Genomic DNA, 27,204 nt, shown 5'->3' with positions numbered 1-27,204 from the left:
ATAAAAAACAGATTTGCTAAGGATAGGAATCCTAGATTCTGTTCAGTAAAGCTGGAAGGCTCTCAAACAGCTCCCTGCATTAGACCATGACTCCTCCCACCTCGATTCTCAGGTTTCACTTGCTGAAATCTCAAAAGCAATAGCGAACCTCCCCACAGATCTGGAACAAGTAGGGCAGCTTTGTCCAGATTTAGTTGTGAAGCAAGTTTCATTCTCATTAGCATAATTAATCTGTTACATTGTGGCACACATTAGAGTTATGAATATCCTGTACAAATATTAACTTTGCAAAACAAAGTAGAACTCAGCCATATAGCTACTAGCATAGGGAAATGATTTTGTGCGTACTGTATCCACACAACACAGAAGCACAGGAACTAGTGTAAGCAGGGCTGATTTAAAACCACTTATTATGGGGACCAAACCTCTGAGAATGGGTCTCTTTCTCCCCCATATTAACGCTACTCCTATGTAAGGAAAAGAGAAACCTTATACTAGAGAATGACACAGGGACAAAGTTGTCCTTGTCCCTGCAGGAACTCAATTTCCTTGTCCCTTTCCCGCAGGTTTTGTCGCTATCCCTGTCCCTGCCCCATTCCTGTAATCTTTGCTTTAACTGCACAAACCTTGAACACTTATGATTTTAAAGTGTTTGAGGCTTGTGCAGATGAGGATGGAGCTTGCAGATATGAGACGGGGACATGTAAAGAACTCGCGGGGATGGGATGGAAAAATGAGTTCCCGCAGGGCTGGGGAAAAATTTGTCCCCTGTCATTCTCTACCTTATACAACACTTATTTTAAAGCAGAACCTTAAAGCCTGAATGATAGATACAAAGTTAATCATCAATACATAATGCTCCTAGATTAGCCCTAATCCTACCCCCTATTCTAACTCCCATTTTTTCTTATATTTGAGCACATTTACTGAAGTGCAACACTATACATTAAAATATGCATTTACCCACAGGTCCCACTTTATGAAATGAGACCTATTTATGAGGGCTGTTCAACAATTTATCTACCTCAGTAGGAAACAAGAGTTTTCAAAAAAAAATTTTTTTTATTTTTCAATATAATCCCCTGAGAGATCCATACACTTCATTCAGGAAGGTGTGGCTCAATGGTAGATCTGCTGCCTCTGCACCCAGATGTTGTGGCGATCAAATCCCAGTGCTCTTTGTAACACTGAGCAAGTCACTTCATCCCCTGATAGATCCACACATGTCACCCAGGAAGGTGTGGCTCACTGGTAGAGCTGCTGCCTCTGTACCCAGATGTTGCGAGATCAAATCCCAATGCTGCTCTTTGTGACCCAGGGCAAGTTACTTAATCTTTCAGTGCCCACCACTTTGAATGTCAAAGCCACAAAAAGGTGGAATACAAGTCCCCATTCCCTTAACTTTTCCTGCAATGACTTTAACCCCTTTGTAAAGAATTCTTCTTTTTGACCTTCAAACCAGAACATAACATAACAAAAATCTTTATTTATATACTGCAAAAGCCTTTTGGTTCGCGGTGGTTTACAAGAAAAATGGCTGAGGAGAATCAGTGAGCTACAGCAATGGAGAGAAATGTCACAGCTTCGTTGACATCTTTATCATGCTGCTCCTTGTGACCCTGGGCAAGTTATTTAATCTCCCCACTGCCCCAGAGAGGGACTGTACTGAGCTCTCTTGGGAAGGAGGGATAGATGAATGAATCGATAGATAAATAATTCACTTGAAACATGCTGTCCACGGTGAGATTTTTTCAAAACTCAGGACGGGAAACAATCCAAGCTAACCAGGTGAGGATTGTAGGGTGGATGGCTAAGCTGCTGAAACCCACATTCTAGGATGGCAGCCGTTAGTGACATGTGCACCGGTGCATTGTTATGAAGAAGCAGCACACCTGTTGTAAGTTTTCCTCATCTTTTCTCCTTGATTAACTCCCACAAAGTGATCACTATGTTGACATAACTCTCCCTGGTTATGGTTGTCTTGTGTTGCATGAACTCCAAAAGCAGAAGTCCTTGCATCATCCCAGAAGACAGATGCCATGACTGCCTGCAGATTTTTCAGTCTTGACATTTTTTGGGGTGGGGGGATGAGTTGAGCTTCCACTGCATTGACACCATTTTGTACTTAGGATTTCTTTGAAAGACCCAAGTTTCATCTACAGTCACCAAACGATGAAAAAAAAAAATTCACTTGGTCTTCACGGAACATCTCCAAGTTCTCCTGACAGCACTGGAGCCTCGTGGCCTTCTGATATGGCATCAGAATTCTTGCAACCCATCTTGCACTAACCTTGGACATGTCTTAACTTCTCATAAATTGTTTTCCAAACTGTACCTGTCAAGATGGCCATTTCTTCAACTATTGGGGAAAACTTAATTCTGGCACAAGAATACTGGCAACCAACATGAAGAAGGAGATCGAGAGGGCTTTAAACTAAGGAGAGGGGGAAAGCCGACAGCAGACCAGATGACGCTTTGGACAACGGTATCCAGAAAGGATGCTGAACGGGAAGACTACTACAGGGAAGAGGACGGGGAACCGATGGAGCTCGAGATCAGACAGCGAGGGAAGCACCAGGTAACAGCAACTTGCTGTGAGGGACTTAAGTGGCAGGGGGATTCAGGGGGGCGGGATGGAACCAAAATGCAAGCAGAAGGCAATAAGGAGGAGCCATAAGGCAAGAGGGATCAAACCAAGGCCCAGGGGACAAGAACATGGGAGGGGGCTGGCAGGGCAGGAAATTTCCGAGGAAAAGCGGGGAAGGGGGGTGGAGGGGACACGAGGAGGCAGAAATTTGCGAGGGTAAAGGATGAGGGTAAAGCAGAGGGACAGTTAATGGGTGAACAGCCCGAAACTCAAGGGAAGGAGGTCCAGGTAAAAGCAGAGGTGGGGGACAAACGCCGGGACCTACAGTGCTTATACACGAATGCAAGAAGCCTCAGGGCCAAGATGGGTGAACTGGAAGTCATGGCCAAAGGGGAGGACCTGGATGTAATTGGAATTACGGAAACTTGGTGGACAGAGGACAATCAATGGAACGTGGCGCTGCAAGGGTATAAGCTCTACAGGAGGGACAGGACCCACAAGAAGGGGGGAGGCATAGCACTATACATAAAGGACTCTATCTACTCGGTCAGGATGGATACGGCGACAAAGGCAGAGGGGCTGGAATCACTATGGGTCAAACTGCCGGGAACCAAAGGTGCAGACATAAAACTGGGGCTGTATTATCGTCCACCTGGTACGCCGGATGCAGTTGGACACGGCTTGGAAGCGGAACTGAAGCAGGAATGCAGTACTGGAAATGTAACAGTGATGAGGGACTTCAACTACACGGGGATAGACTGGAGTACGGGTCACTCCAACTGCACCAGGGAAACGGAATTCGTAGAAGCTGTGAAGGACTGCTTCATGGAACAACTAGTCAAGGAACCGACGCGAGGGGGAACTACTCTTGACCTCATCCTTAACGGATTAGGGGGGCCTGCAAGAGGGGTAGAAGTGGGAGGACCACTAGGCAACAGTGATCACAACGCAATCAGATTCACATTAGAAAGAGGGACACCCATAGTGAGGAGGACCGCATCGACTGCGCTCAACTTCAGGAAAGGGAACTATGTTGCCATGAGGGAAATGGTGGGGAGGAAGCTCAAGAACAGCTTTAGGATGGAGACTGTAGAAAGCGCCTGGACCCTATTCAGGGACACCCTGCAGGAAGCACAAAACCTGTACATCCCCAGTTTCAGGAAAGGCTGTAAGAACAAGCGGTCAAAAAGCCCGGTTTGGATGACAACTGAAGTAAAGAGGGCAATAAGTGACAAGAAAGTGTCCTTCCGGAGATGGAAAAAGGACCCAACGGAGGAAAATCACCAGAAGCACAGGAATTGCCAAAAGGAATGTCACCGAGAGGTTAGAAAAGCAAAAAGGGAATACGAGGAGGGGCTGGCCAGGGAGGCGAAAAACTTTAAGTCATTCTTCAGTTATGTAAAGGGGAAGCAACCAGCGAGAGAGGAGGTGGGGCCGTTGGATGATGGGGGTAGGAAAGGAGTGATTAAGGAGGACAAAGAGGTAGCTGAGAGGTTGAACACATTCTTCTCGTCGGTCTTCACGTGCGAAGACACATCCAATATACCGGACTCAAAGGAGCTCATGAGGGGGGAACAGGCCGAAAAATTGGAGCATATAGAGGTAAGTCAGGAGGATGTCCTCAAACAGATAGACAGGCTAAAAAGCGGCAAATCACCGGGACCGGACGGGATCCACCCAATGGTTCTAAAGGAACTAAGACAGGAAATAGAGGCCACAATCCAGCATGTTTGCAACCTATCCCTGAGAACAGGAGAGGTGCCAGAGGACTGGAAACTGGCGAATGTCACACCTATCTTTAAGAAGGGATCGAGGGGTGACCCCGGGAACTACAGGCCGGTGAGCCTGACTTCAATTATAGGGAAGATGGTGGAAGCGATGATCAAGGACAACATTTGCGAATATATCGAGAAAAATGACTTACTGCGAATAAGCCAGCACGGATTCTGTAAGGGAAGGTCATGCCTTACGAACCTACTGTACTTCTTTGAGGGAATAAGCAGTCAGGTGGACAAAGGGGAACCCATGGACATCATTTACCTCGATTTTCAAAAGGCTTTTGATAAGGTGCCACATGAAAGGCTGCTTAAGAAGCTGTGGAACCACGGGGTGGGCGGGGATGTACACAGATGGATCAAGCACTGGCTGTCAGGTAGACTGCAGAGGGTCGGAGTGAAGGGCCAATATTCAGACTGGCGGGGAGTCACGAGCGGTGTGCCGCAGGGATCAGTGCTAGGGCCGCTACTCTTCAACATATTTATCAATGACCTGGAAACGGAGGCAAAATGCGAGATTATAAAATTTGCGGACGATACCAAACTCTGCGGAAGAGTTAGGACCAGGGAGGAGTGTGAGGACCTGCAAAGGGACCTGGACAAGCTGGAAGACTGGGCAAACAAATGGCAAATGCGCTTTAACGTTGAGAAATGCAAGGTCATGCATATAGGAATAAAGAACCCGTTGTTCAACTACAAAATGGGGGGGGCACTGCTGGGAGACAGCGGACTTGAGAGAGACTTGGGTGTGCTAGTGGATGCATCAATGAAGCCATCCGCACAAGGTGCAGCAGCGGCGAAAAAAGCCAACAGGATGCTGGGCATCATAAAGAAGGGTATCACAACCAGGACACGGGAAGTCATCATGCCACTATATCGGGCGATGGTGCGCCCGCATCTGGAATACTGCGTTCAGTATTGGTCGCCGCACCTCAAGAAGGACATGGCGGTACTTGAGAGAGTCCAAAGAAGAGCAACGAAGCTGGTAAGAGGGCTGAAAAACTGCCCATACGCTGAGAGGCTGGATAAGCTGGGTCTCTTCTCTCTGGAAAAGAGGAGGCTCAGGAGAGATATGATAGAGACCTTCAAAATCCTGAGAGGCATAGAGAGGGTGGATAGGGACAGGTTCTTCAGACTGAGAGGGACAACGGGTACGAGGGGGCACTCGGAGAAACTGAAGGGGGATAGGTTCAAGACAAATGCAAGGAAGTTTTTCTTCACCCAAAGGGTCGTGGACACATGGAATGCGCTCCCGGAGGAAGTGATCAGGCAGAATACAGTACAGGGATTCAAACAGGGATTGGACAGATTCCTGAGGGACAAAGGGATCGTAGGGTACTGAAAGGGGTGCGGGGACAAAGGGTCAAGAATTTGATGGGAAGATAGGACTTCGATGAGAAACCAAGGGGTGATTCAGACAGGTCATGACCTGTTGGGCCGCCGCGGGAGCGGACTGCTGGGCGTGATGGACCTGTGGTCTGACCCAGCAGAGGCACTACTTATGTTCTTATGTCTGTCTGACAAAATTAAATCCTCGACTTTCTTGAACATTTCTGTGGAAGTTTCTTCCACAGGCCATCCAGTCTGAGAGTCATCGTCAATGGACTCTCTACCCCACTTAAACTGCTTGCTCCAAAATTTTACTTTGTAGGATGATGGGGCAAGACTCACCATAAACTGCAGTCATACGTTCATGGATCTCCTTTGGCTTTTTCCCTTCTTTTGTGAGAAATCTTATCACTGAACAGTGTACCAAGTCTAGCAGTTTCTTACTTGATTTGAATGAGGACTCTCCTGACATCCTATTTCTTGAAATGTTAGCCTCTTACTAAGTTGCAACTGTGCATGAGTAATCTTGAGACACATCACAACATACTGACTTATTTCAACAAGCTTGCTACTTTCTTTCATACTCAGGTACATAAATTATCGAATGCCCCTCGTACTCATACACACTAAATTTTTGATACATGTTAATGCAACAGTACACTTTTGTACATCTAGTCCATATATTGTAAATGAGGCTTATAGGGTTGCCATATGGCTCCAGAAAAAGGACAAATTGAGAGACCTTGGTTTTACTTCTATGAAAAGCAATGGAAGTAAAACCTGGATGTCTCAATCAGTCCTTTATCTGGAGCCATATCGTAACCCGCTTGAAATTTTTCAACTATACCTTGAAAATCTAGCTCGGTAAACTAACTCCTCTAAAAGGCAGACATTTCCCCTAATTCTGCTGGTAACAGCAATACAAATTCTCACCATGGAGAGGGGAGGGGAAGAGAGAGAGAGAGAGACCTATATAAAAAGTCATCCTATCACATCAAAACAGCATTAACTGATAAAACCTAACCAATGAAAATAATAGTTACTAGAACAAGGGAAGGGAATGTCCATCCTCACGCGTCATCGGCAGGCATGACACCATGAATATTCATGAGATGCATAAAAAGCATATTCAATGTGAATACCCTGAAAATTCAAAATGTGTGTAACCAGAGTTGCTTAAGACCATCACCATGTGTCTCCAAGTGGAAAACAGAATAAGCCAAATTTCTATAGAACCATACAGAAACTAATACCAGCAGATCTTTCAAATTGCACATAGAACAGAGACTGGCCTCCCAATGTAAAACACAAGAAGAGATTAGAAAATGTACAAACAGAAATTGAAGCTGAGACCTCAAGGCAGACAGACCCTACATGCAATGCAACATTAGGGAAAAAAATATTCCTCTTATACTCTGAAAAGTGAACACACACATGATATGCACAGGGGAGGGAGGGCTGAAGCTACTGGACCTGCAATCAAGGGGGTGGGGGTGGAGCCGATGGGCATGCAATATGGGGAGGGATGCCTGGAGACAAGAGGAGGGTACTGATGGTGGGATATAAACGAGCTGTGAATGTAGGTGGGGTTACTTGTGGGATCAAAGCTTTTTACTGCTAGTTATAGTACAGTTTTTTATTATAACATATACTGAATAAAACAAAATGTAGTTAAAATACACAAAATTTTAAAAATTATTTCACATATGTAAATAGAAAAATGGGACAAAAGTACTTAAGTAATAAATAGACAAAAACCAAAAAGTGGGATAAGTAAAACCCTGTATCCAGATAACCTGTATTATCAAAAAGCTTGATTGCAGCTATCAATATATGCATGAGAACAAAAAAAAAATTGATAAAAAAAAGGCCCAGCTAGGTCCATGTTTCAACATATATAGTGCCTTCCTCAGGAGACCTCTCTGGTTTATTTGTTACTTTTGGGTCGCATTCGCTTCCCAAGGAAATTATATCCACTGCCCGAGGATATCAGCCTTTGTGTATGTTTCCTATGGGTAGTGAATAGAAATCAGAAGCAAGACATTCCACAGGTTTGTTAATAAAGATATACTACTCTGCTTATTACCTTATCCCTGTTCTAGCTCCCTTTAGCTTATAGCTCTTAGGTCCTTTAAGTAGTAGATTATATTAAGTTCTGGATTTTTTGTTTCTTTGAACCATTATTCTTTGGCAACTTTGAGCTGTATGTTTATAAAGAGTTTTGTTTATTGTTGTATTTTTGTTGAAAATCAAATCAAACAAAAATCACTGACGCCCTAAGCCAATGCTCCTCAATATTGCCCTAGACCACCACTTAAGCCAGTTTCAGGACTCTCTCAAACATATCCATTGTATGTAAATCTAATACATGCAAATTTATATTCAGCATATTCATTGTGTGGTAATCTGGAAAAACACAACTTGTTAGATCTGCCTCCAACAGAGGGTTCAAAAGCACCATCATATGCTCCCTTTCACTTTGGAGGGAAAACACAGTTACTTACCGTAACAGGTGTTATCCAGGGACAGCAGGCATATATTCTCACATGTGGGTGACGTCATCTATGGAGCCCCAGCGCGGACAGCTTTTCAAGCAAACTTAATTGAAGTTTCAAGTTTGCTATGCTGCACCACGCATGTGCATGCCTTCTTGCCCACTAGAGGGTGCATCCTCACCTCGTGGTCCTCAGTTCCATATCCAGCAAGAAGCCATCCCCGGGGAGGAGGGTGGGTTGTGAGAATATATGCCTGCTGTCCCTGGATAACACCTGTTACGGTAAGTAACTGTGCTTTATCCCAGGACAAGCAGGCATGATATTCTCACATGTGGGTGACCTCCAAGCCAATCAAAAAAGGGCAGGTGGGAGGATGGCAATTTAGGAAAACAGATTTCGCAAAACTGACTGGCCAAACCGGCCGTCACTCCTGGATAACGTATACAGGCAGTAGTGAGAGGTGAAAGTATGAACCGAAGACCAAGTGGCAGCCTTGCAAATGTCCTCCACCGGAGTAGACCGGAGGAAAGCCACAGAAGCTGCCATCGCTCGAACCTTATGTCCCGTGACCCGACCATGCAGCTCGAGACCAGCCTGAGCGTAGCAAAAAGAAATACAAGCAGCCAACCAGTTGGACAAGGTGCGCTTCGAAACAGGACGTCCCAACCGATTAGGATCAAAGGACAAAAATAATTGAGGAACCTTCCGATGAGACTTGGTGCGTTGAAGATAAAAAGCCAACGCCCTCTTACAGTCAAGCGTGTGAAGTGCCGCCTCCCCAGGATGAGAGTGGGGCTTCGGAAAAAACACCGAAAGAACAATGGACTGATTGAGGTGGAAATCAGACACAACCTTAGGTAAAAATTTAGGATGGGTGCGAAGAACCACCTTGTCATGATGGAACACAGTAAAGGGCGGGTCCGCAACCAAAGCCTGCAGCTCACTAATTCGACGAGCGGACGTAAGCACAAGCAAAAAGATCACCTTCCAAGCGAGAAACTTAAGAAAAGACTTGTCAATAGGCTCAAAAGGAGGTTTCATCAGCTGAGCCAAGACCACATTAAGATCCCACACTACAGGAGGAGGTTTCAGAGGAGGATTAACATTCACTAGACCCCTCATGAAACGAATCACCAGAGGATGAAGAGAGAGAGATCGACCCTAGAGATGCCGATGAAAAGCAGCAATAGCACTGAGATGCACTCGAATGGAAGTCGTCTTCAGCCCAGACTTGGACAAATGTAACAAATATTCCAGAACCGAAGACACCGGAACTGAACTCGGATCCAGATGGTTCGAGGAACACCAGGATGAAAATCTGGTCCACTTCTGGGAATAACAAAGCCTAGTCGAGACCTTGCGCGAGGCTTCCAGAACCTCCCTCACAGACTGAGAAACAGGTGAAGTCAAGGGGAAAGGAACCAAGCCATCAGATGTAAAGACTGAAGATTGGGATGCAACAGCGAACCCCGACTCTGAGACAGCAGAGAGGGAAAAACAGGTAGAAGCAGCGGCTCCCTGACACTGAGTTGAAGGAGGAGGGAGAACCAGTGCTGCCGAGGCCAACGAGGCGCAATGAGGATCATAGTGGCTCTGGTCGACTTGAGATATACCAACGTCTTCAAGATCAGAAGGAAAGGAGGAAACGCCTAAAGGAACCTCCCCCCCCAGTCGAGCAGAAAGGCATCGGCCTCGAGACGGTCCTGGGAGTACATTCGGGAACAATAGAGGGGCAGTTTGTGAGTCTCCGGGGAGGCAAACAGATCCACCTGAGGAGTCCCCCAGCGGTCGAAGACCTCGTGCAAAACGCGGGAGTTGAGCGACCACTCGTGCGGCTGGAGAAGACGACTGAGTTTGTCTGCCAGACAGTTCCTCTCTCCCTGAATGTAAACCGCACGTAGGAAGATGTTCTGGGAGACCGCCCATTCCCAAATGCACAGGGCTTCTCGGCACAGGGACCAAGAGCCTGTTCCCTCTTGCTTGTTCACATAATACATGGCCACCTGGTTGTCCGTCTGCACGAGAACTACCTGATCGTGCAGCAGGTGGCAGAACGCTCGAGCAGCCAGAAAAATGGCACGAAGCTCCAAAACATTGATGTGACAACGCCGGTCTTCTGCCGACCATAGACCTTGAGTCCGCAGACCGTCCAGATGAGCCCCCCACGCGTACTCCGAAGAGTCCGTGGTCAGGATCTTGCGATGCTGAGGAACGAGAAAGAGCAAACCCCCGGAAAGATTGGAAGAGTTGGTCCACCAACGGAGCGAGCGTCTCAAGGAAGGAGTCACTGTTATAGGGGAGGAGACTGGGTCCCGATCCTGACGCCACTGGGAGGCCAAGGTCCACTGAGGAAGCCTCAGGTGCAGACGGGCGAACGGAGTGACATGGACCGTCGACGCCATGTGGCCGAGCAGAACCATCAGGCGCTGAGCCGAAACTGAGGGCAGCAGCGAAACCTGTTGACTCAATCGAAGCAGGGCCTCCAACCGTGGCGGGGGGAGGAACGAACGGAGGCGAACCGTGTCCAGCACAGCCCCGATAAACTGAAGGGATTGAGCCGGGCACAACTGAGACTTGGGGAAGTTCACTTCGAACCCCAGACGCTGAAGGAAGATGATAGTCTGTCAGGTCGCTGAAATAACCCCTTCCTTGGAGGACGCCTTGATCAGCCAATCGTCCAAGTAGGGGAAGACCTGCAGCCCACGAGATCTCAGGGCCGCCGCGCCCACACCATACACTTCGTGAAGACTCGAGGGGACGAAGCCAGTCCAAAGGGGAGGACCCGATACTGGAGGTGCAACTCCCCCACCTGGAACCTGAGGAACTTGCGGAAGGCAGGATGCACCGGAATATGGGTATATGCTTCCTTCAGGTCCAGGGAGCACATCCAGTCTCCCGAGTCTAACAGAGGGTACAGAACTGGAAGGGATAACATACGGAACTTCTCCCGGACAAGGAACTTGTTGAGCCTCCGGAGGTCCAGAATGGGGCGTAAGTCCCCTGTCTTCTTCGGGACCAAAAAGTAACGGGAGTAAAACCCCCATCCCCTTTGGTTCGGGGGCACCGGCTCCACCGCTCGAAGGCTCAGCAAGGACCTGGCCTCCGACAGGAGAAGAGGAAGCTAGGCTCGACAGCAAAGAGAAGCCCCCGGCGGTCGTTCTGGTGGCGTGGCTAAGAAGTTTAGCGAGTAACCCTCGGAGATGATCCGGGGCACCCAAGCATCCGACGTGATCTCGGCCCAGGCTGGAAGAAAGGCCTGCAAGCGGCCCCCGATGGGAAGTGGGTCCGTCGACAGTGCGGAGGGGGCCCGCCCCCATCCGCACATCACGTCAAAAAGACGGAGCCGGTTTAGACACCCCTTACGCCTGAGGCTTCGGTTGGGACGCCAGGGCGGAGGCCTCAAAAAAGCCGGCGTCGACTTCTGCGGGTATCGCCGCAGAGGAGGTCTAAACGGCTTCTGCGGTGGGGCCTGGGGTTTAGGACAGACCAATGAGGCAATAGAGCGCTCATGTTCAGACAGGCGTTTGGTCGCCGCCTCCAAGGACTCATCGAACAACTCTGAGCCAACACATGGAAGATTGGCCAGACGTTCTTGCAAGTTCGGGTCCATATCCAGGGTACGGAGCCATGCGAGACGGCGCATCGCCACCGCAAAGGCGAAAACACGAGAGGCCAACTCAAACGCGTCGTAAACTGCGTGAAAAAGGTACAACCGCAGCTGTGACAAATTGGCCATAAAGGTACCAAAATCCCCCTTATGGGAATCCGGCATGACCCCATAATAACGGGGCAATGCCTTCACCATATGCCTTAAATAGGACGAGAAGGTGAATGCGTAATTAAGGACCCTGGCAGTCATCATGGAATTGGAATAGAGGCGACGACCAAACTTGTCCAGGGTCCGTCCCTCCCGCCCGGGGGGGGGGCCGCAGCAGAGACCCTAGAAGGCTGGGACTTCTTCAACGCCGACTCCACCAGCAACGACTGGTGGGACAGCTGCGCTTTGTCGAAGCCCTTGCAAGGGACTGTACGGTACTTCGACTCCATCTTCGATGGAACCGCTGTGACTGTAAGAGGGGAGTCCAAGTTTCTCAGGAAGGTCTGATGGAGAACCTTGTTGAGAGGCAGACGAGGAGTCTCCCTTGGGGGAGAGGGCAAATCCTGCTCCTCCAAAAATTCCTTCGTGTATTGAGAACCTGACCCAAGATCAAGGTCCAAAGCCCTCCCCATATCATGCACAAATCTAGAAAAGGAGGAGGGCTTCGAAGGCGGAGAGGGAGATCGAGAAGCCCGCGCCGCCAAGAAAGAAGGGGAAGCCTCACGGGAGTAACGAAGTGCCTTACCCGTGCCAGACCCCGAACCCCAAGAAGCCGTACCTAGCGACCTCGACGGGGTCGGGGACCGCCCATGCCCCGAGGAACCCCTGCGGGAAGTCCCCGGGGTATGAGGCACCGAGGCATGCCCCTTCCGTCTCGGCGAGGAGTCCCTCGATAACTCTACCTCGGAGGAACGGAAAAGCCTCGGATTATCGAGGCGGAGCTCCGAGACACGCAGGGTCTCAGCCCCGGTCGGCGAGGAGCGACCGCGTCATCGAGGAGAGCCCCGAAGACGTTTGGGCTTCCTCGGCCGACGCTTCGCCCGAGGCCGACCCGAGGGCGAGGAGCCCCGGGAGGACCTCGACGAGGACGAAGAGGAAGAGATCCTCCGCACCCTTCGCACCTTTTCCCGAGGCCGCACGCTCCGCTCAGGCTGGTCAACCGAGGTTGAGGGCAAGGTCGGGGTCGAGGCCGAAGCCACCCCGGGGGCCGAAGCCGAGGGTACCGAGGCCGAGGTCGCCGAAGCCGGGGCAGACGAGGCCGAAGTCGGCTGGAGGTGAGGGAGGGCACCGGACAGCTCCAAGGCAATGAGCGCACGGAGTAAATCTTGAAAGATAGGAACCCCCATCATAGCCGGCAGATCCGGGGCCGGCGGGTGCTCCCTCGAGGGCGAACTCGGTCTCGGGTATTCCCGTGGGGTACCCGACTTCGACGCTCGGGGCGGGGCCGAGGACGACCCACCCACCCCCATCGATGAGCCCGAGGATGGCTTCTTCGAGGCTGGAACAGAAGAAGGAAGTGAGGACTTACCCACCGTCGACTTCGGGGTCGAGGACGCAGGCTTCGACGAAGCGGGCTGTCGGGGCGAGGTCGAGGGAGTCGAGGCCGAGGTCAAGGCCGGGGCCGAAGCAGAGGCCTTCCCCGCCGCGGGGTCCACAGCAAAGAGCTCTGCCATCCGAGCGTGACGGCGGCGGAGAGCTCTCGGCTGAAAAGTAGAGCACCGAGTGCAGGAGTCGGTCGTGTGCTCAGGACCCAGACAAAGTAAGCACCACCGGTGGGGATCGGTGATCGAAAGCAGCCGATCACACCGGGTGCACTTTTTAAAGCCCGTCAAGGGACGGGACATGGACTCAAAAACCGGCCGGGAACGAACGAGGTCCCGCGGCCGCGGCTACCGGGAGCCCCCGGAGCCGAACGAAAAATTATTATTTTATTTTTGTTTGTATTTTTTTTCGACGAAAAATGACACACGAACAAATAAAAAAACAAAGTAAGCACAGCTACCGAGAAAAAAACACTTAGCCGTGGTGTCAGAAGGCAAAATAAAAGAGAGCACAAATTCCACATGGCTTCTGGCTCCGCGGAAAAAACTGAACTGAGGACCACGAGGTGAGGATGCGCCCTCTAGTGGGCAAGAAGGCATGCACATGCGTGGTGCAACATAGCAAACTTGAAACTTCAATCAAGTTTGCTTGAAAAGCTGTCCGCGCTGGGGCTCTGTAGATGACGTCACCCACATGTGAGAATATCATGCCTGCTTGTCCTGGGATAACAGGTGTTATCCAGGGACAGCAGGCAGATATTCTCACTGATGGGTGACGTCACCGACGAAGCCCCGGTACGGACACTTCAAGAACTTGAAAACATTCTTGATGCCCGCAGTGCCTTCCCGCCCGATGTAGGCACGCGGTCCCTCAGTTAAGATAAGCCAGCTAAGCAGCCAACCTGGGGAGGTGGGTGGGTTGTGAGAATATCTGCCTGCTGCCCCTGGATAACACCTGTTATGGTAAGTAACTGTGCTTTATCCCAGGACAAGCAGGCAGCATATTCTCACTGATGGGTGACCTCCAAGCTAACAGAGATGGGATGGTGGGAGAGTTGGCCAAAGAAATACAATTGGAAAACATAATGGCCGAAGCGCCCATCCCGTCTGGAGAAAAAAACCAGACAATAGTGAGAAATAAAGGAATGAACTGAGGACCAGGTGGCAGCTGTAATAATAATAATTTTATTCTTATATACTGCCAAAGCCATGGAAGTTCGAGGCTGTTTACAACAAGAAGTGCTGGGCAATCAGCGAAGAGGTCACAATCAAGTCATCAATACAATCTTACATAATGAAAGAAGTGGAAAGCTATATAGTTCTTAAGGTTGCTGGTTGAATTAGCAGAGCTGTATAGATTCTTAGTTTACAAAACAATTGAACAAACTTGTTTTTACCAATTTTCTAAAACTGAAGTAGGATGAGGAGAGCATGATAACGTTACTAAGCCAATCGTTCCATTTGCCTGCCTGGAAGGCAAGAGTTCTGTCCAAGAATCTTTAGTAGTGGCAGGCCTTTATTGTCGGATAGCTTAATAGATGTATTCTTTGTGTGGGCCTAATAGAACTTGCCAGATTAAATTGGGAAACTAGGTAAGTGGGGGCCAGACCAAATACTGATTTATAACACGGACAAGAGAACTTAAAACAGAGTTCCTCAGTAATGTAACCATAAGGAAAACAACTAAAGCTGCCAGAACTCGAACTTAGGGACTGGGACACGATATCCCCGTGCCAGGCCAGTCAGAGTAAAGAAGAACGAGAGGGATGCAATCAGCCAAGTGAAAATCGTTCCCATGAATATAGGATATCCAAACTGAGTTGAATCAAAAGAAAAGGTTGGGATAAAATCATTGCGGCTCCAACCTGCGTAACAAAGAGGACAAAAAAAACCGCTTATAGGACAAAACATATAAAGCCAGGATCCTTATAGGAAAAACGAGGTGCAGGAAACAACACAGACAGAAGAACTGACTGAGTGAAATGAAAATAGTAGAAGATACTGTGGACATGAAAACAGAATCACCTTGGCTTGATGAAAGACTGATTAGGATGAAGCTGCTAGCAGGGCATGAAACTCACCGATCCCCCTGAAAGAGGTGAGAGACATAAGGAAAAACCATTTTCCAGGTAATAAACTCAAATGGAGCTGACACCATTGTTATAAATGGTAGCATCAACAACCAGGAAAGAACCACAGGAATAGTCCAGAAGACAGAAGAAGGAATGAGGTGTGGTTACACACATGAAAAAAACCCTGATCCTGGGAACCAAAGAAGAAATCAGAAAGAAGTTGCTCCTCGACAGATGAAGGGAAAAAATGCAATAGCATTAAAAAGAAGTCTGAGAGCTATAGACTTGAGACTAGAATCAAAGAAAAAATACCACCAGTTAGGAAGGTGGAAACAGGCAGAAAAAAGACACCAGAAAAGAAAACGAAACCACTTTTGATATCAACAAGGGCAAGTGGCTGGTGTCCTGGCAGAAATCAACAAACGAGCTGAGAAAGATGTAAATGAAACGGACGCAGCCCAAAGAAAAAAAACAATGAAGATTGGAAGAAATCAAAGATTCCTGAGTCAGAGTGAACCAAGCAGGAAAATGAGAAGAAGAAAGGGCTCCCAAAATTTGAGTGGACGAAGAAGGGAGAACCCATGTTGACTGGGTCACCTTGGATCATGGTGGTAACAGCTCTCGTGAGCTTGATGAAAAAGCTCTACAGGAGAAGAAGCGAAGGGAATGCATATAAAAAATATGCTTGCCCAATCCAGGAGAAAAACAACACCGGTACCATTGGTGCATGAATGGTACCGATGGCATCGTTCCAGAGTAGAAAGAAAAAAGCACTGGCACCCGGGGCCCATGATCGGTACTATCAGTGCTGCTCCCAGAGGAGAGAGAAAGAACACCGGTACCATAGGTGTGGCTCCGGATCACTGGAGTTGACTGGTGCCGGATACCTGCATCTGGAGAATACACATGAAAATGCACTGAAGAAAAAAGCAAGGGAAGAAAAAAACCCGGCAAGGCCGAGGTCCTGACATTGCTAAAATAACAGAAGGATGTCAGTGAAGACAAGTTCCACAACAAAACAACCACGTGGAGGAAAATTGGGCAGGAAAAACCAGCCCAGGACAAGAGCCATGCAGAGGGGTGAAAACAAAATGGCGATCCATAAGGCCCCACTAGGCCAAACCAACAACGGTAAAGAAAAAAATAAAGTATAATTGTTTTTTGGTTTGTTTTTTAAAATTTTATTTAGTATGAACCTATCAATGAAAGAAAAGAAGAAACTGACAAAAAGTCAGTAAACCATGAGAGCGGGAAGGCAGCGAAATGAAAGATTTTCAACAGCCATTGAAACGCGACTTCTTAGCTCTGCGAAAACTAAGAAACTGAGGGACCACGCGCCTACATCGGGCGGGAAGGCACCCGCGCATGCACGGTGCAGGCGTCAATAACTTTTCAAGTTCTTGAAGTGTCCATACCGGGGCTCCGTTGGTGACGTCACCCATCAGTGAGAATATGCTGCCTGCTTGTCCTGGGATAAAAAGAGTACCTTCTACCTATATTCTTAGGAGTTTACAGAATCCCTCTAGAGCAGTGGTCTCAAACTCAAACCCTTTGCAGGGCCACATTTTGGATTTGTAGGTACTTGGAGGGCCTCAGAAAAAATAGTTAATGTCTTAAAGAAATAACAATTTTGCATGAGGTAAAAACTTTTGGCTAAGTCTTAATAATTATATTGTCATTTATGGCTAAAGAGACATATGATCAAGAAACTGTTTTATTTTACATTTGATTATGATAGACATACCAAGGGCCTCAAAATGGTACCTGGCGGGCCGCATGTGGCCCCTAAGCCACGAGTGAGACCACTGCTCTAGAGCAGATCCCAGACTTCTTATGCTCCTCATCCAGAACACTTCTAATGCAAGGCTTCCAAGCCTATAAGATTCTACTGAGCAGCTCCCTTTTCTTTTAGCACTACACCAAGATCAATCTCCATTCTGATGGCTCTCTTCTTGACTTCTACCGCTTTCCTGGAGAAACTCCAAATTCAAACCCAGAGACCAATCTTTGTTCTGAACCACTTCCTACCAAGGACATTCAGGCTGCCCAGTGATCTACATCAGTATTTCTCAATTCAGGCCTGGAGTATCCCCCTTGCCAGTCATGTTTTCAGGAGGCTCGTGTTTTGTTTAAGTTGGGTTGCTTTTGCTATAAGGTTATGTATGGTACCGCTCCGTTTTATATGATTAATAGATTTTCTCTAGTATCGTATAAAAATAGTAGAAAGTCTCATGCCCTATTCACCTTTCCGTCATTACCGGGCTGTAAAAGTAAGAAATTTCTGGACCATACTTTAGCATTCCAATCAGCTTCACACGACAGAGAATTTCGATTGTTATTGCTTGGAGCTTGTTCTTATAAATATTTCAGAACTCAACTCTTTTCAAAATACTTGGGTCAAATCATTTTTTTTAGTTTATAATCTTTTATAAACCGAGTAGAACTCATGGTCATGGTTATGCGGTTAAGAAGTATGATGTTATGTTATATCTACAGTGAATATGCATGAAAGAAATTTGAATATAACGGAGGCAGTGTATGCAAATCAAGTTTATGCTACCCTGAGAACCTGATTGGCAAGGGGGTACTCCAGGACCAAGTTGATAAACTGATCTAGACCACAGTGGTGGAACTGATAGAGAAAAGTGGTGATGGCTGTGGGGGCATCCTGTTTTAAGGAATAAACTGATAAAATCAGTCAAATTCAAGCAAAAAAAAAAAGTGTGGCTCAACGACTAACAATTCCATTTTCCACTGTGTATTTACTAAGGATTTTGAATATTATATTTTGTTTAAAGATCAGAAACCATTCAGTAAAAGATATATGCAATAATGAGGAATATAAGGATGGGGAAAGCTTTTATACATCAAAATGTATGACCTGAATTGGCCACTGCTAGATATTGAGCTCAACAACAGGATACTGAGTTCAACAGACCCTTGGTTTTACCCAATGATATGGCAATTATGTTCCTCTTTGGGTTTACTGAACTGAACAATCGAGCCCCTCCTTTCTTATAGTAGTAATATTCCTCAATACCTCTATATGATCTCCTAGAAAGCCAAATGTTGTCAGGACCGTTTACAGGGTTAGAGCAGCAGACCAGTTGTTACCCATTACCATCTGCTTGTAGGGAGACAAACTCATACATTTGGACTGGTCTGATGGGATGAAAAAGAAATATTACAGATGCACCTCTCTCCCCAGACCTAGTTTCCCCATCCCTGAAATGTCTTATGTGGTGGTCCTCCCATGGAAAAGTTAGAGGCCCCATCTTAGGTAATACTAGAGAATGACACGGTGGCGGTTTACCCGCGGCCACCGTGTTTAGCCGCGGGTAACCCGCCGAAACGGGGAACGAAAACTAGCAGTCGCTGCGGCGACGGGGACAAGGCCATTCACCGCCCCGTGGAGCGGTGAATGGTCTTGTCCCCGCAGTGAGACATGAAGGATCGCGCGGTCCCCGCAGCCCACAGCCGCCTGCCCAATCGATCCTAGTGATTAGCCAGCTCTCTCCCTTCTCCTCACCTTAGTTTGTAGGTTTTCTTTTTCGGTGACCCGCACGCTATCAAAGAGCCGTGCACCCGCTGCTGCTCAATTTTGATCGTCTGCTCTGACGCAACCGGAAACAGGAAGTTGCAGCAGAGCAGAAGATTAAACACTGAACAGACGCGCGTGCGTGGCTCTTTGGGAAAGTGTGCAGGTCGCCGAAAATGAAAGCCTGCAAACTAAGGTGAGGAGAAGGGAGAGAGCTGGCTAAACACTAGGATCAATTGGGCAGGCGGGTGGGGGCTGCGGGGACTGTGCGATCGCCCGTGTTCCCGGCTCAAACTGGAAGGAGGGAGTGAAAGGGAAAAGGATTCTGGGCCAAGGGGATGAAGACGGAAAGAAAAACCCACAGCAGGAAAGAAAGGGAAGGACAGGCAGGTGAGCCAGATGTTAGAAGCGGGAAAGGGGGGGGGGAAGAAAGAGGGAAAAAAGCTAGATGGGGTTGAAAAGAAGAGACACACTGGTATGGAAGAGGAAGATAGGGGAAATCTGGACACAGGAAGGTAACAGAAAGAGGGGAAATTATGTGCATGGGGTATAGGGACAGAGACATAAAGGGGACATGCCATGGGGATGGTATATGGACACAGGGGGGGCAATGGCAGATACATAGGGGAGATATTAGAAATGGGGAAAATAGGAGCACAGAAGCGAGATAGTTTGTGGGGATGGGACAGGGACCGAGCTCGCAGGCTCCAGTGGCTTGCACAAATTACATTGTAATGTGCCATGAAAATAAGAGGGAGGAAGGTAGATAGATAGGCCACGCGAGAGGAGCTGAAGGGTGGTAGAAAGGAACAGATGGTAAAGGAGGGAGGGAAGGGTGGTGGTGGAAAGGAATAGGACAGACATTGAAGGAGGGTGGAGAGGAACAGACCCTAAAGGGAAATGTGAAAGACAGAGTGGGAAGAAGACAGATGCCAGACTATGGGGGAGCGGAGGGAAGAAGATGGGTGCTAGACCAATTGGGGGGGGGGGGGGAAGGGAGAGGCACAGTAACAGCAAATGGAAGACGCAGAGAGAAGACACACAGTGGATGGAAGGAATTGAATGAGAAGATGTGGAAAGCAGAAACCAGACAACAAAGGTAGAAAAAAAAATTATATTTATTTATTTATTTTTTGCTTTAGGATAAAGTAGTATATTAGTTGTGTTGATAAAAATTTATAAACAAAACCCTGCCAGCTGAACATCTCTTTCTCTAGTTCAGCAGCAGGAACTTTGATTTATAAGAAAGGAATAAGCTAAATATTACAGTACTAAGGCTTGCTTATATGGATGCAGCGGGGATGGTGACGGGGCGGTGAATGGGATGGCAGTGGCGGTGATGGGGCGGTGAAGGGAACGGCGGTGACGGGGCGGTGCAGAGGATGGTGGGCCGGGGACGGGGCGGTGACAGATTTTTTCCCCGTGTCATTCTCTAGGTAATACACATTAACAAATCAGTACTCACAATGTCTAAGTCCAACTGTCATCAATTCCAGAATTCTTAAATTCGCATACACATAACAAGTATCCAATATACTTACTGTAGGTTTCCGGGTCTTGCTGCGTCTTGTCAGATCTTGTTGAGTTCTAGCTGACAAGACGCAACGAGGTCCGGAAACCTGCAACAAGCATGATGCCAGCCACGGAAATCCTGAGAGAACAAGTAGCCAATATACTTTACAATGAACATCAAGGAGTTCACCCTCTCCTTCAGCAGCAGCTATCAAATCAACAGATCAATACCTTTGTTCCTAGGAATCTTTTCCTTATCCCAAGTACCAATTTTATTCTAAATGTGAGCTTCAGGACCTACCAGCTTGCTTGTTTAACTATTCCATATATAGCTTAGTTTGCTTTTATCAGTGCCTTCCAGTGCTCAGGCAAAAGCATCAGCTACCAGCATCCTGGTGCATGTCCTGCCAGCAGCTCCGTTTGACACCTGGGCATTACAGAGCAATGTTTATACTTAATTTACAGCCTTTCAATATAAACAGTATCTCTTACCATAGTTCTGGATGATGTTTGCATTTAGCGTTGCCTGGACCAAGTCTTTGGTTGGCATAAGATATGCCTCTTTTCCCTGGCGCTGGTTCATCTTTCCAGTTGTCACAGGTGGTAAGTCATCATTGCTTCCTATCAAAGCTAAATCGAAAGAAACACTTAATATTGAACTGTCTTTGTGTATAATGCTCAATTATACATAAGACTTTCTTCAGAGCTATGACTAACAGTTTACTTATTCTGTGGCAAGTTACAATATATTATTTAGTCTCAATTCAAAAAGGTAGTCAATTTAGGCCACTGGGAAGCAAGACTATGGCTGGAGCTCACGGCAGCCATTTCCTATTGGCGAACTGCACGGGGCAGGAGCATAGGAAGATCGCTCCTGACCCAAAAGCCCACTAGACCACCAGGTAAGGCCAAGATGCCGGGGGGGGGAGGGTTTCCCCCTCCCCCCCAAAAAAAATCACGATTATGTGAAATCGCGAGTGCGGAAACCGCGAATGGGGAGGGGGACATGTATAACCAAAACAGCCACATGGATATTACAGCTGCCCCCTATACCTGGAATAAATTACCCAATTTTGTCTGCCAAGCTCCTTCCATAACTTGTTTAAAAGCAGACTGAAAACCCACCTTTTTGATATAGCCTTCAAACTATAACCCTACTCCCCTTTGCCTACCAATCTAGCCGGAAGATCTAAGGATGCCAGAAACTCTCCTGGAGAGACAGCAGCTATGACTGTGCGCAGTTTCCATGCGGAAATGAGGAATACGCAAGAAGCAGTTTAGACCCTGACTGGGTCTCCAGTCCTCCGAGCCTTTCTTTGGCACGATGCATAAGGAGTATAAGGAGTGTCTGCCTAAGCCCGATTCATGTTCTGGAATGGGTTCTATTGCTCTGATGTCTAAGAGGAGTTGCACAATAGCACGGATCTTGGACTCCTTTTCCGGCCGACCTGCCAGAGAGTCCAGAAACAAATCAAGAGGCAGGCAAAAGATGTCTATCTTGTATCCCTCCCGAAAGATGTCCAGCACCCCCTGATTCAAGGAAATGCAAGTCCACGCCTGATAAAACTGAGAAAGTCGGCCTCCGATATGCCTGACCTCTTGCATCATTGGGGCTTTTTAGGAGCAGTAGCTACTTGGGAACCTGAGGCATGAGAACGCCTGGAATTGGAACTGTTGTAATGAGGGCGGTAGCCCTGGGAATATCTCTGGGAGGAAGATCCCGCAGATCCTTGACGAAACCTGCAGGAGGAACGAAAGTTACTATGATCCCCTCTCAATGTCCAGCAAGACTTGTTCACAGAGAGAAACTTAGGGCAGAACTCGGCAACACTGGTCATGAGGTCATCCAGACCTTTACCAAAAAGAAGCTGGCCCTTGAAAGGAAGTTTACTTAAGGTGGCCTTGGAGGCAGCATCCCCAGCCCAATGATGGATTCAAAGAGTCCAGTGTGCAGATGCTGCATATGCAGAGACCTTACTAAGAACTTGAATTAGATCATAAAAGGGCATCCGCCACACAATACAGACCATCCATCACCAGTGAAGGACAGTCTCATATGACAGGCATGACAGAATCTATCTTAGGCTGTTCAAAAAAGCTGCAGAAAATCAGAAGCCAGTGGATAAAGCATAGACATAGCTTTAGAAAGTCGGAAAGAGCTTTCTGGAGTATCCCATTGTTCTATGACCAGACCAAGAAGCTGTGGATGGGATGGAAAAAAGGAAGACAGCACATTAGAACAGTCTGAGATGTGGAAGATGGAGAATCCAATTTGAGCTCTTTCAGAACATCAGCAATAAAAAGGACAGAACCATGCTTAAAGAGTCTACGGACAGAAGGGACTCTCAGGGCAGCCAAAGTGACAAGTGGCTTCAGGGTATCAGCCAGATCCAAAATAGAAGCAGTGTCAGGAAACAGAAGAGGCATATCATCTGAATGCCAACTACTGCAATCAAGGTCTGCCATAGCCGGATGAGAGAGCTCCCAAACAGGAATCTCCGCCACCGGCGCAACTGGTCGAAAAAGACCCGATGCGTCCACTGGCTATGTCAGAAAAGCGGGGTCTGAAGAATACACTTTCCAGAGGAGTTAAATAAAGTCCGGTGAAAAGTCACACTCCATGACCACGGCAGGGCTCTGTTGAGGCACATGCACCATGCCAAAAAAGTCCCCAGACTCGGAACGCAGGCATTTTTATACCAGACTCCAGAACGGCCTCTGGGCGACATTTTTTCCCAAGTCACAGATGCATGCCGGCTCCCCAGCCCTAGAGTACTTGGAGGAGGCAAAGTCCGAAGCTCCCTCCCCCACGCGATACATGGTCACTGATCCAGCGCCGATCCAGTGCAATCAATGCACACATTCGACAGATTAGGGCAGATATGGGCAACTCTGGTCCTCGAGGGCCGGAATCCAATCAGGTTTTCAGGATTTCCCCAATGAATATGCATTGAATGCAGTGCATGCAAATAGATCTCATGCATATTCATTGAGGAAATCCTGAAAACCCGATTGGATTCTGTCCCTCGAGGACCAGAGCTGCTCATGTCTGGATTAGGGGCTGGGAAGTCCATCGCAAATGATTTTTTAATCAAATCGAGGGGTTTTTAGGCAGAAATAAAAGTGTTAATTGATACATGGAAAACTTTGAAGTTTGTGAATAATTTAACTCCTATTCCTATACATAAATCAACAAATCAAACTATATGGCTTAACTCCAAGATTCAAATAGGCGGATTCAAGGTCATCTGGAAGTATTGGGTAATGGCAAGTATTAGAACTCTGGACGATGTTATATCTAATGGTAAACTGCTTGATTTTTCACAGCTGCAACACAAATTTGGTCTTAATAAATCACAAAGTTTTAGATGGTTGCAACTGAAGCAGGCCATTCAGGCAGGGTTCCCTGAATGGAAAAATCTTAATAATCAATATAGTTTAGAGTTCTTGTGCATTCAGGTGGACTTCCTGGGACGCACAGTGGTATAAATTGATATCTGGATTTATGAATAAAAAACCAAAAACTGGCCTTAGGGACATTTGGAGCATTGAGATTAAGCATCAAATTACTGTGTCTCAATGGCCACAAATTTAGTCTTGGAGGATGAGTTGTACAATGTCAGCATCTATGAGACAAACTTGGTTTTTTCTGTTACACCGAGCTTTCTGGATCCCCTGTTCGTTTACAAAAGTTAGATAGCTCTAAGTCTTTTTTTTTTTTTTTTTTAATTTTTATTTATAAATTTTCCATTCTTACAATATTTGAATCATAAAAAATATTATTAATTATTACATATCTAAAATATTATCATTAATAATTCATAGTATTTAAAATATAATATGATAAAGATTATACAATAACATAAAAAATATAAATCCCTCCCCCTTTTTATATAATATGTTTCCATTAATTAATCAAATCCCACCCCATTCATATATAATTTTTATCATTGTGCTAAGAAAACTAATCATTAGAATAATTTGTCAATGGTTGCCAAATTTTCTTGAAATTAAGAAGATTCCCTTGTTGTAACGCTAATATTTTTTCCATTTTATAAATATGACAGACAGAATTCCACCAGAACGTATAATTTAATTTGGTATAATCTTTCCAATTTTGAGTAATTTGTTGCATGGCGACTCCTGTTAGTATTAGTAAAAGCTTATTATTATTTGCTGAAATCGGACTCTTAGTTCTCATTGCAGTGCCAAATAATATGGTGTCATATGAGAGTCCTACATGATTCTCTAGTAACTTATTAATTTGGGGCCAAATTGAATTCCAAAATGCGTTTACACAGGGACAGAAAAAGATTAAATGATCTAACGTCCCTATTTCCAATTTACAATGCCAGCATCTATTAGATCTAGTACTATCTATTTTTTGCAGGCGCGTTGGGGTCCAGAACACTCTATGTAATAAGAACAACCATGTTTGATTCATAGATGCTGACTTTGTAGATCTTAATCTCCAGGACCAAAATCGTGGCCATTGAGATTCAGAAATTGTCTGACCAATCTCAATACTCCAAATATCCCTAAGACCTGTTTTCTTTTTTTTATTTAAAAATCCGTATATCAATTTGTACCATTTTGCGGCTTGGTGACCCAAAAAATCCGCCTGGAAACATAGAACCTGTAGACTATATTGATTATTTAGATTTTTCCATTCAGGGAACCCTACCTGAATGGCCTGCTTCAATTGCATCCATTTAAAATATTGTGTTTTATTTAATCCAAATTTATTTTGCAATTGTGAAAAACTAAGCAGTGATCCTTCTGATATGACATCATTCAATGTTCTTATTCCTGCATTTATCCATTGTTTCCAGACGATTTTAAATCCGCCAATTCTGATCCTGGAGTTTATCCATATTGATTGATTTAGAGATTTAGCAATAGGTTTTGGTGATAGATTACTGATATATCTCAATGTTTTCCAAGTGTCAAATAAAATTCTGTGGTCTTTGTATCTTTTAGGCATTGTTATAGTTATTAACTGTTCTGGATATAAAGGGAACAGGAGCCGCCATTCTAAATACAGCCAATCTGGTACATTTTCTAAAAGGTCTGGGAGGATCCAATACATACCCTGTCTTAAAATATAGGCTTGATGATACCTATAAAAATTTGGAAAATTTACCCCCCCTTCCATAATTGGTCTTTGTAATGATACTAAAGCGATTCTTGGTCTTTTCCCACACCAAACAAATTTTGTAAGAACATTGTTAAGTTTTTTATAAAATGACCCCTGAAAAAATATTGGAATCATACTCATTTGGTAACAAACCACAGGCAATATCATCATTTTAATTGTTTGAATTCTTCCCCACCAAGAAAGATGTAGTGGATTCCATTGCTCACACATTTCTGTTATTTTTTTCAATAAAAGTTTTTCATTCTCTTTGACTGTATCTTCAATTGTATTTTTGATCATAATTCCTAAGTATTTTATTCCATCCTCTTTCCAAATAAATGAATATGGGTCAAATAATCCTTTGGTACAATGAACATTTATTGGGAGAATTTCAGATTTGTTCCAATTAATTTTATATCCAGAAAAAGTACCATATTTTTCTATTAAATTAAGTATACATGGAATAGTAGTTTCCGGTTCTCTTAAATATAATAATATATCATCTGCATATGCAGATAATTTAAATTCAAAACTGGTAAATGATATTCCCTTTATCTCCTTAGTTTTGTTTATTGCAATTAATAAAGGTTCTAGGACAATATCAAAAAGTAAAGGAGACAAAGGGCATCCTTGTCTAACTCCCCTATGCAAGTTAAATCTATTTGATAAATTATTGTTAATATATAATCTTGCTCCAGGAGAGCTATACAATGTCTGAATCATTTTAATAAAACCGGATCCTATACCAAACCATTGTAAAGCTTGGTATATAAAATTCCATTCCACTCTATCAAAGGCTTTTTCTGCATCTAAAGATATTAAAAAAGCTGGATCATTTATATTTTTTGCTAAATTTAATGAGTGGAATGCTAATCTAGTATTATTTGATGAATGTCTTTTAGCAATAAATCCTGTTTGATGTACATCAATAATGAAAGGAAGGGCTTTTGCCAATCTTAATGCTAATACTTTAGCCATTAATTTGTTATCCACATTCAATAATGAAATAGGCCTGTAATTTGATACAAGAGTAGGATCTTTGTTTGGTTTTGGTAAGACTATAATTATCGATTCTGCCATAGTACCAGAAATATTTTCATTCTTTATTTGATATTGATACAAATTTAACAGATGTGGTAATATGATATTTTGGAAAAATTTATAAAATTCAACAGTATACCCATCTCCACCTGGAGCGGATCCAACTCTAAGAGACTTCAATGCTGTTTCTAACTCTTTTAAAGATATAGGTTCTTCTAAACTTCCTTTTATATGATCTGGAATATTTGGTCCAATATATGAATTTAAAAAAGTTAATCCATCTTGTTCTTTATTTTTATAAGAATTGGAAGTATATAATTCTTTATAAAAATCAAGAAATTGTGTTATAATATCTTTTGTGTTGGTATGTGTGTTACCTTGTGTATCTTTGATTGCAATAATCTTAGATTTTCTTTTCTTTACTTTAAGAAAATTTGCTAATAATTTCCCCGCTTTATTTGAATTTCCATAATATTGTACTTGTTTATTGAAAATGTCTTTTCTCACAATTTGAGAAGAAATCTCATTATATTTAACTTTTAATTTTAATATTTCTTGTAATGTTTTATTTTCCCATTT

At 45.4% G+C, this 27,204-nt stretch overlaps 1 protein-coding gene across 3 annotated transcripts in view; it reads right to left on the bottom strand.

Moving 5' to 3' along the window:
- The window catches only part of OSBPL8 (oxysterol binding protein like 8), a 247,305-nt gene that overhangs the window by 185,811 nt on the left and 34,290 nt on the right, over nt 1-27,204 (bottom strand). For all 3 annotated transcript variants that reach the window (XM_033951170.1, XM_033951168.1, XM_033951171.1), the window contains one exon: nt 20,940-21,077. In XM_033951170.1, coding sequence (XP_033807061.1) covers nt 20,940-21,077 — 138 coding nt within the window. The remainder of the gene's footprint in view (nt 1-20,939; nt 21,078-27,204) is intronic.

The sequence above is a fragment of the Geotrypetes seraphini genome, chromosome 7 (assembly GCF_902459505.1).
Source record: "Geotrypetes seraphini chromosome 7, aGeoSer1.1, whole genome shotgun sequence".
NCBI lineage: Eukaryota > Metazoa > Chordata > Amphibia > Gymnophiona > Dermophiidae > Geotrypetes > Geotrypetes seraphini.
Note: the sequence above shows the minus strand (reverse complement) of the source record. Positions and strands in the feature narration are given on the sequence as shown.